General features: G+C 40.5%; 1 protein-coding gene across 1 annotated transcript in view; it reads left to right on the forward strand.

Moving 5' to 3' along the window:
- Nucleotides 1-3,143, forward strand: part of ADAM22 (ADAM metallopeptidase domain 22) — a 197,537-nt gene extending 194,394 nt beyond the window's left edge. The window contains exon 26 of the mRNA XM_027102789.1: nt 660-3,143. Coding sequence (XP_026958590.1) covers nt 660-680 — 21 coding nt within the window. The 3' untranslated portion in view covers nt 681-3,143. The remainder of the gene's footprint in view (nt 1-659) is intronic.
- The last annotated feature ends 7,879 nt before the right edge of the window (nt 3,144-11,022 follow it).

An 11,022-nucleotide genomic window follows, 5' to 3' on the forward strand; every position in this document is an offset into this window, starting at 1 on the left:
AAAGCATCCGGAATTAGTCAACAGAAAACGCATAATCTTCCATCAGGATAACGCAAGACCGCATGCTTCTTTGATGACCAGGCAAAAACTGTTACAGCTTGGCTGGGAAGTTCTGATTCATCTGCCGTATTCACCAGACATTGCACCTTCGGATTTCCATTTATTTCGGTCTTGACAAAATTCTCTTAATGTAAAAAAATTCAGTTCCCTGGAAGACTGTAAAAGGCACCTGGAACAGTTCTTTGCTCAAAAAGATAAAAAGTTTTGGGAAGATGGAATTATGAAGTTGCCTGAAAAATGGCAGAAGGTAGTGGAACAAAAGGGTGAATATATTGTTCAATAAAGTTTTTGGTGAAAATGAAAAACGTGTCTTTTATTTTTACTTTAAAACCGAAGGAACTTTTTGGCCAGCCCAATATTAAATGAGGATGTGAGGGTTTTGTGTATTGAAAGGTGGCCGTTGTTAAAAACGTGGAGACTCAGGTTTAGAGGAAAAAGAGAACTAAAAATTAGAGTGTTTATTTTATCCATTATGAGACTTCGCATCCACAATCACATAAGTATAGATGAAATTACCGAATCTTTTTCATCTTTGTAGCTCAGAATATGTCTGTTTCCTGCTTTCGCAGTGTGAATTTTTGCTTTTCTCTGTTGTGCAGCTATGGGAGACATCCATTTAAGATCAGCTGTTTACATGTGATACATCGAAACTGTTTACTTCAACTTTTATAGAAACTCAGCCTCACTGAATCACTGCAAATCTATCTGCTCTTCAAACAACTCGAAAACATCTCTGAATGCCACAGAGGAGAGGAAGCCGAGACTCACATCTGGATACCATTTTCTTTTTGTCATTGGCTTCATATTTAATTGAACCATGAAAAGAACTACTAAAATGTTACACTATAACATGGAACAACTAAGGTACTGGTATGTTAATGGATAATCCGCATGACAGATACATGTAGAAATATCACTGAAATTAACTCACATGACCCAAATGTAGCAAGTTTCCTAAGGGACAATAATGGATTCAGAACTCGACATTCTGAAGCACATCCTCATTGTAGACAGTAATGCTATGTGCATGAGGCTTCTGTTTATTGTTTTCCACATTTAAGGAAACAACATCCCATAATAGAAACTAGCATGCTGGGCTAAGGCATATAGGATTTCTTCTGCAGGACTTTAAAGCTTGAGAGGCCAATATCCCATATGCTAACTGTAAACATGTATTTTTCTTTTTTTTTCTTTTTTTTTTACTTTTCATATTTATATCAGCATACAAGGACAATTGTACATATGTAAACATTTTTAAAATTTAAAAAAAAAGCAGCTGTTACACACAAGTGTATTTTGCCAGATGCCTAAAAACAATCAGTCACAATCACGTCATCATCGTCCATCGAATGGTCTTTCAAGATTATGACCGGATGATGTTGTAAATATAGTGGTCAGGGCTGTATGTGTGTCTCCCCATAACTGGTATTTGTCCAAACCATGTGCTATCCCTTTAAAGTGTGCACAGTCTAGAGGCAGTTTTACTGAGTAATTAATTGAACAAGAGAACGAAATGTCCCACAGAACTTAGGGCCTCCACAGCTTGCTTACTGCCTCAAGGCGCTCTGCTAGCAGCTGGCTGCTCCCTGGGAATCCTCCAGCCTGTCCATCTTCCTTCTGGGGGCTACAGCGCCTGCCTCAGTGGCTATTCTTTTTCGGTGCCAGAGCACATCTGCTAGTCTCACCTGGGGGGTCCTGTGAGCCCCACAGCAGTGTGTCCTGCTGAGTTAAACAAATGCACCAAAGACACAGGAGGCCACAGCTGCTGATGCATTGGTAGCTTCCAACTTGCCAGTACTCTAACCTTTTGTGGCCTAAACTTTTGTTCTTTAACAAAGCTTTTTAGCCACCCTTCTCTGTGACATGAATGACGTGTTTTAATGAAAACAACTTTCACACTGTTTATTGAGGGTATTTATCATCGGTGGGACGTGAGTCCCAGCAGGTCATTCTGCACTGATTTGTAAGTAAGATATGGAAGGTTCTACCAGCTGGGCTGGGAAGCCTCAACAGGTCGCAGAGGGTTCAAAGAAACCTAAAACCCCAAGGGTGCAGCAACTGTGAAGTTATCCAAACAGCCGGCAAGGGGTAGAATCTGATGTTCTGAACTCTCTACGTTTTTAATCCATAGAAAAGTGAGAAATCTATGTTAAATCCCCTTCTTTAAAACCAAAGTTCGATAGCTGTCATCATGCAGCTCTGCCATTCTCAAAGAAAACTTCTCTTGGGAGGCGACCCTAAGTGAGCTCCAAAATTAATGGGATCAATCAGATGCTCTGATGTAAAGAGTACTTCTGAATTTTCTAATTTTCTCTCCTTTTTCTTGAGAGGAATGGAATCTGCAGATAAGGTTTCAGAAATATCCTCTAAATTTGATCTCTGCCAGTAGTGTCCGAGAACAAAACCCATTTCATCTCCGTGTGTAATCATCTTGGAGGCCCAAACTAAAGGGCCCATTAGAAGGCAGTGTTTTCTCCTCTATGTGTCTATGTCTTCCGTAACGGACCTCTCTTCTGAAAGTCTTTGAAAACATTTGAAAAGCAGTTTAATTATCCAAAATGATAAAGTATAAACAGCAGTTTTCATGACAGGAAGGGATGTGATTGTCGAGACTATGATAAAATGATCCATCAGTCTCAAGTTGGGTGATGTTGCCATGTAGCCCAAGCCAAGGACAGGAGGGCAGACAGATTTAAAGATGTAGCAAATAAAGTGGCTTTTGACCAAGATCACTTTAATGTGCACTGAATGTTTTCTGATATTGAGTGTATAAAAGGCTAATGTTAGAAGGTTTATTTTGACTATAAAAGAGTTCTAGATTTGAATTTAAGACACCTTATGTAAATATGCTTCCTAGTTATGGTTACACATCCCTCATTTGAAAGAATCCACAAATGATTAGCTATGTAGTCAATGGATCCCTTCACCCTTCTGTCTTTCCTCACCTTCTGAATTATTTTTACATGAAGATTATTATTTCAAGTGAAAAAATCATTATTTGTGCCTTTTGGGAGACATGGTTGCTCTAGAGGTATACAGTTTATAGTCATCCTCCTCGATAATAAACTTCACATAGAACTGAATGAAAAGTGCTTTATTTGCAGAGAGACTATGATTTGTGGGCTCTCCCGTTGCGGAGCACAGGCTCCGGATGCGCAGGCTCAGCGGCCATGGCTCACGGGCCCAGCCGCTCCGCGGCCTGTGGGATCTTCCCAGACCGGGGCACGAACCCGTGTCCTCTGCATCAGCAGGCGGACCCTCAACCACTGCGCCACCAGGGAAGCCCTGAGAGACTATGATTTTATAGTACCTTTGATGTTCTATTCTAGATATCTACTCTATCTAGGAATGTGTAAACATTCTTACAGCCATTTGCCGCATTCTTTGACAAGTTTATAATTTCAGTGGCTAGTTGTGAGAAGTACCTATATGTGAACTCATGGTTGGTGTTCTAGATGTATTTCTAAATATCTATGACTTTTCATCCACTGAAGCAGGGAGAATGGACCCATGGCACTAAACGCAAGCACAGCATTATTATTATTATTAATTTTTTTTGAGTATCTATTTTGGAGAGCAACTTTGAGGCCACATAGCAGTTTGTATCATGAAACTAATATTTATAGCCCCCAGTCAACTATATGACTGTTATACTAAGCAGAGAAGAGCAGCTTTTTGGCCTTTGTGTTCCATTGTATGCCTTTTTCCTCTCTTTCTGAAGTTTTGTGCGTAGATTAGACTTCAGATTGACAACTCTGCAGCCTGAGATGTTCCATTTATCCATATTTGTTACAGTATAGTAAACCCTGATTTAAAGCAACACATATCTCTCCCCTAAGAGTGTCAGCAAAGGAGGTGTGGGAAACATGGAGCTATAAAGGAGCTGACTGGTCAGATTAACTGGTCTCTGTGTCCAGCCCCTCATTCTTTAGACAGGAAGTGGCACCCTCCTCTGGGGTCTCCCAGCTAGAAAGTGGCCCCCAGGCCACATGCAATCGGTGGAAAGGAATAAACTCCTCAAACAGTGCAGCATCAGGAGGCCTTTCAATTTGTGGTTGCTGTATTTTTTTAAAGATACCCAGTGCTTTTCCTTAAAATAAAATGTTGACTAATAAAGTAAATGCCAAAGCTATTTTCCAGGTTGATATATAGGTGCTTTATTAAATGATACTACAGTTTCACTCCCCTGCCCACCTCCACCCCCCTCCTTGCTTTAAAAAGGCTTTTAAAATTGTGTTACTGCGTAAAGTCAATCCAGCATAGATTTCTGAACATAAGATTGATAGGGTTTCTAAAAGAAGTTGCTGAAAAGATAAAATCAGGTATTCTGTGCACTTCCACAGAAGGACTATTTATGTTTGAACTCCCAAACAGTCTTAACATTTCTCTATTTTTTCTGTTGATCCCCTTGCAGATTTGCATAATTTAATCCCCTCTGTTGTCTCAGATCTTTTTGTGTCTGCTTTACCTTTTACCTTCTTAGGTTTTCTTTAATTTTTATAGTTACCTATGGGCTAGAGGAAATATGGTATTTCTGTTCACTTTCAGTGTTTCAAAATTGTTCATTTATTAATCTCATCCATTCTTCATTTCCTACTGTCTGTAGTTCTATTTTAACATATATATTTAGCGCTTTAAATATTTCCTTGTGTTATTCGACATGATAATAAATCCTTACGTAAAGAGAAGACTATTTTATTTTACTTTATTTTACTTAAAAAGGGAATATACTGGAACTTACCGAGTAGCTTGCCGAGTGTATGGGAAGGGGAGCTGAATAAAGGCAGTGAGGGAAGGAAAGGGAAGCAGGCCTGCTGCCCCCGCAGCCTGATAGAACACCGCCCCCTGCTACCAGGACGCCCCCTATGGGCAGCATTTTTTTTTTTTTTTTTTGGCCAAGCCGCATGTGGGATCTTAAATTCCCCCACGAGAGATCAAACCTGTTCCCCCTGCAGTGGAAGCGCAGCGTCTTAATCACTGGACCGCCAGGGAAGTCCCTGGGCAGCATATTTTAAGTACAATCGTACCAGTTGGTAAGTTGACATGAATTTTACATGAAACGTTCTGACTCCCATTTGTAGCATAATGTCTACTTTTTTATGCTTCTAATTATTTTTTTCTATCCCGTCTATGTTTCCTCTAAAACTGACACTCAAATACTTCTTTTCTTAAATTGAGTCAAGATGAATTTCTCATTCTATTAGCTTAAAATATATACGAAGCAAACATAGGGCTTAATTGGAGGCTCAAACTTTGAATTTTTCTCCTCTGAGATATTTTCTGAAGGGCTAAGACTTCTGATTTCGGAGGCAGCAACTCTCCTCCAGCCTGGGAGAGCTAAGAACTTTCCTAAACAGCTTCCCCTGTTTATTGGACCCTGAGGAGCCCAGCCTGCTCTTGTGAAAATCAGCTGAGAGGGAGCAGCCTATCTGGCTCTGGGTGTGTGCTGGGGTCTGGGCGTGGGGGTCGGAGCAGCCACACCTGCTGGGAACCTTCGGGGCATGCTCCTAGCCTCTGCTCTGTGGGCAGGTGCTCTTAATTCCAAGAGGAATTTTCCACCCCACCTGCAGATGCGGAGCAAACAAAGATGGAGCCGGCTCTTAGAAATCAGGAGTATTTCTTCTTTGTCAGAGTCCCCCAAATGGGGCATCTTATGGTTCAGTTTGTAGGTAGAAAGACAAAACATTCGGAAACAACAAAAACCTGCCTAGTGTTTTTGTCCTTTATATCCATAGCCTGACAAACAGTAAGCATTCTCACTGTGGGTTTGAGAGATGCTTCCAGACCCTTCCTACTTCCAGAGTCGCTCTCTCTTCAGTAGCTGGCAGACCTTTTCTCCTGACTAGGAACTTTCACTGTCATGGAGGTAAGTCACTTATTCGCCTGAACTGGCACTCGGGGAACCATTGGGGCGTGGAATTAGGGGAGAGAGGCACTTTTAGCCTTCCGTTGGCATCTGGGCGTGGATTATGCAACTTGGGAAGTCACTGAGAGATTGGTTGTCAGGGTGTGTTTCAGGCTGGAGGGGAGATAAGAAACAGCAAGGCTTGGGAGGTCATGGGGCATTTAGCCCTGGATAAGAGCAGAATGGAGAGGCGCAGGGAGAGCTCAGAAGCCAAGACAGTGGAAGAGCACAGGTCGGCCACTGGTGGTATGATAGGGAGAGGTGCTGCGTGCCTAGGGCAGACCTGTGTGCTTTGCAGTTTTACTGAGTGTTGGCTGTGTAAAGCCTCATTGTCTAGTCATAATGGGCCAATGCCTGGTGTGGCTGTCCCTGTTGCATCGTTCATAGAACCTGTATTGTACCTGGAGGTGCTTCAAGGCTGACAGAGGTTTGGCTTAAGGACATCATCATTTCATGCTTTTAGGTGTCCCTGAAATCAAAACCAGGGAAAAAGTGTTTTTTTTTTCTTTTCTGTTTTTCGTTTTTTACAAAAAGGCATACAATGAGTCTAGCAATGTTGAGATAATGTGCTTAACAAATTCATCAATACTGCTTTTGAAGAGTTATGAGTTTTTGAAGAAACGCGCGTTTTCCTCTCGTTAAAAAATACATATGCATACAATACTGTACTATACTATGATACGTTTACTTTAGGGCTTAGTCTCTCGTTTTATGAAGTTTCAGATGTGGATTTGTGTTTTGATGGTCAAGCTCTTAAAAAATGCAAAGAGCCCCCAAATCTTTAAACACAGTGGTGCTAAGTTACACTAGATAACACAATACAGAAAGTGCTGATAGGAATTAATACATTTATTCAGTAATAATACAAGAGTTCTTGCTAAATTATACGTGTGTATCACTGCCTGATGAGAATCCCCACTTTTCTAATCCAGTACAAAATCAAACTGTGATTCTACAGCCAGTCTTTTTAATGGGTAAAAATGACCCAACATCTTTGTTTTGTATGGAAAACTTTTTTTTTTTAACACTAACTTCAGAGATGCTTAGCAAAGGTTTATTCAGAATAATAAGCACGTGCTCCTTTTTTAACTTGCTGGAAGAGGCTTGCCTCTCCAATTTAGCATCACAAAAAGACAACTTCTTTTAAAAACTGAGCGTTTTTACCTAAACATAGCAGTTCGTATGTTAGCCAGTGTAGGTCTGCACTGGTGTTTTCCACATCTATCATCTTCAAGGGGTGATGTCCCATCTACAGCTAGTGGAAGACACTGCGTGGGGAAGTGTTAATGGCGGCACCGTTTCACTTTCGGTAACCAGGTAATCAGGTGTATATAGTTTGGCTTCATTTTAACATTATATTCTCTCGGCTACTCTGCACTTCGGGTTCTTAAGCTACTTTAAACATTATTACCGGGTTTTGGCAAGCAGCAACTGAAATATATGGCGACTGCCTTCCAGATCAAGTGCAATTTGTTTCATGGCTGTTCGAGTTATAAAGTTGTTATATGTAGGTAAACAAAATCTTGCTGTTTTTAAAGGTCACTGTAACTTAAGGTTCAGATTTCTGGCACAATTTTATTAGTATTCACTTCTGAAGCTAATAAGGTACCACGCTTTTCTATGTTACTCTCATTGTAACATCAATAAAGTGACTTTCAGTAAAAGATTTATGTTATTTTGATGCGTGACTCTCTTTAATCCTGCTTTTCTCCCAGTCACTCTTTCTCTTTCAGAAGCTCTGTGGGCATGCTGCTGGGGGTTCTTTCTTTTCTGTTCCACGCGGTTCTAGAATGGACCATCGGCATGGGGAGAAATACCATGATCTTTAGTGAAGCCTGAATGTTTACTTTGTTGGACAATTGCCCCAGCTGGGTGGCATATGGAGTCTTCTCTATCCACCTGCCTTATTTCATGAACACTTTCTCCCTCACCCTAATAAGGATCAATTTACTATAGTCTGTCCTAGAGCCCAGGCAGTGGTGCTTATTTAATGAGTTCACTTGTGTCAGACTGTAAAGCATTGCTCCTTGGATGGGCTAAGTTTGGGTCCATGAATTCACTGCCTAAAGAATTTTTCCACCCGGCCTTTTCATCATCTCCCCAGCAGCCCTTTCATCTACCAGTCTTTACCCTGGCACTTGGAATTTCCTTGCCTTCAGCTCCTAGTCTGCTGAGGAAAAAAGCAGTTATAAGTAAAGTACTGTTTTAATGTGAGAAAAACAGAAGTCATTGACTAAGGGTTTGTACATTTATTATGAGATTAAAAAAAGGGTGATTACATATAGCTCCATTTCTTCAATTTATAGTATTTTAGGCATATAATAATCCACTAAGATAAACACTGAAACAGTAACACACTCAGCGAAGCAAAAGCAAAGTCTAGATCAGAGATAGCATTAGTTCTCGCTCACATGCCATTTCGTGGACTGACGGTACCGCCTGGAACATCACGCTGAAGTGGAGTCTAGACTTTTTGGCTCAATAGGAGTGAGAGCTCTGATTAATATGACTGCTGTGGGGCAAATCTATGCCAACTGTCCCCGGGGAAGCACAGGCCTCTTGCGGCCACATTCCTATGGAAGTGCTCAGAAAGGGCTGTAAGTACTTTATCATCACAAATCTCTTGACACACCATGATAAAGCACTCATCCCCAAAATTAAATTAAATCTTGAGTTGGGGTGATTTGAGGAACTTAATTCTCCAAATGACTAAAGTATTCAAGTTTGAGCTCACAGCTTTATTATGCTCCAACTACCTGCTCTAAGAAAAGTAGACCAAAAAACAGTTTTGAAGAAGGCGGTGAGGCTGCACTGGATGTATATAATGAGTAAAACAGAACCCACCATAAAACAGAAATAAGGCAACACGAGATTCACTTGTAATGAGGATTTTGGCTGTGTTAAAGAAAGAGGATGGATACGTCACATTTGTCAAGGGGAAGGAAACTTTCTAACTGCAGGACATACTGAAGACCAGGCTGTACGCTTTCAGAAAGAAACAGTGAAAGTAGAAGTGGAGGAGATAAGGATATCAATAATTAAAGCTGAATTATTTCCAGAGACACAGTTTTGTAACACTTTAGCACTTACTCAAAAGCAAATTCAGAACCATGACTGATGCAACACACCTTGGGACCTACCAAAGCAGTCAGATGGTGCAAGAATGGTGCATAACCTTTGGTCAGCAAGGGCCTTCTTCCTTACCACCTTGGTCACCCAGGAAATGACCATTTCCTTAAACTACGATTTCCTCAGAGGAGCCTGATGAATTTGAAGCCTCTAGGTGCTGGGACTCTTAAGGTGAGTTCCTTGCCTCCTGGTCCTCTGAGCCCCCATTAGTTCTCTTCTGTACAGCTCAGGCTCAAGCCAGGCTTTGTGACCTCACAGACAATATATCTGGAATGAAACCTAGGCTCACCATGAAATTAATAGAAAGCAGGTTGACTCACATTCTGAGATGTAGCCTGAGTGTGACTACATGACAGAAATACATAAGTTAGGGTTTAATAAATGTTTGTTAATGTATATATCTGTGTGTGTGTGTGTGTATATACATATATATATATATATATATATATACATACGGGGAGAGAGAGAGCGTGCATGCAATATTTGAAAAAAGTTAGTGGAATGAGGCTAAAGATGCTTAGAAAATGTTTTATTTTTCTTTCGTTGACAACTAACTGATCATGTGAACGGTTACTCTCACGTTGTGCCCTAAAATAAGAGATATTTTGCTGGCAGGGAGACTAATTTCATTGTTTTATCTGTTAAGCTCTTTTGCTAAAAAGAGCAAACCAGGCCAGCTTTAAATTTAAGAAACAGAAACATTACTGGTGCTTATCATGCCAGCACTTTTTCATATTCAGGCTACCCCAGGAGGCATATATTACCTCCTTTCCAAGATGGGGAAGTTGAGGCTCTGAGTTGATCTAAAATGATCAAACCACGTATTTAGTAAGAGGCACAGCCAGCGTTAGAATCCAGACCTTACTAGTACATGGTTTAAAAATTAAAACAAAAAATGTCTTCCATTATAAATGTAATACTTGCTTGTCAGAGAATATTTGGAAGAGTGGCAGGAAGGGGGAAAATGAGCTCATAATTCTGACTTCCAGTGGAAGCCACATCAACATTTTTATATACTCTTTCCAGTCCTTTTACTGTGTATATATGTATTTTTAACATCTTTATTGGAGTATAATTGCTTTACAGTGGTGTGTTAGTTTCTGCTGTATAACAAAGTGAATCAGCTATACATGTATCCCCATATCTCCTCCCTCTTGTGTCTCCCCCCCACCCTCCCTACCCCACCCCCCACCCCACCCCAGGTGGTCACAAAGCACCGAGCTCCCTGTGCTACGCGGCTGCTTCCCACTAGCTATCTAGTTTACATTTGGTAGTGTATATATGTCCATGCCACTCTCTCACTTCGTCCCAGCTTACACTTCCCCCTCCCTATGTCCTCAAGTCCATTCTCTATGTCTGTACTGTGTATATTTTTTAATGTAAGTGTGAACACATGGCATATCAAAATGGATGTATCAACATTTAAAAATTAGCATCTTCTGATTTTAAAAAGAAAGCACACACGTTATAGAAAACCTGGAAAATACTGAACTGCATAAAGGGAATTAGTCACCTAGAATCCCATTAGCCAAAAATAACCACAGTTCATATTTGCATACATTCCTTTAGTCTTTTCCTATCAATTTTCCTTTTTACATAGTTAAGCTCATAATGTTCAAGATTTTTAAGTATAGTTAGCAAAGGTCTACATGGATGATGACAAGAAGGAACCTGATGACAGGCAGTATTTGCCACTCAAATTATTCAACCAGTTTCCATTTATACAGCCATCAAAATATCTGTAAGCCTTTAAGCTGAGTTAAATTTCCACTCAGGAGATTCCTGACATATATTACCAGGTTTGTTTTTTGGTGGTTGTTTTTTTTGCATCCAAGCGGGTCTAAACCATTTACATGACGAGAATACTCCACACATAAAGCTTTCAATACCACGGGAAAGCCCTTCTAAAAGAGGGACGACAACAGCTG

Source organism: Aethalodelphis obliquidens, unplaced genomic scaffold (genome assembly GCF_003676395.1).
Source record: "Aethalodelphis obliquidens isolate GAN/ISIS:26980383/991018 unplaced genomic scaffold, ASM367639v1 scaffold5, whole genome shotgun sequence".
Taxonomy (NCBI): Eukaryota; Metazoa; Chordata; class Mammalia; order Artiodactyla; family Delphinidae; genus Aethalodelphis; species Aethalodelphis obliquidens.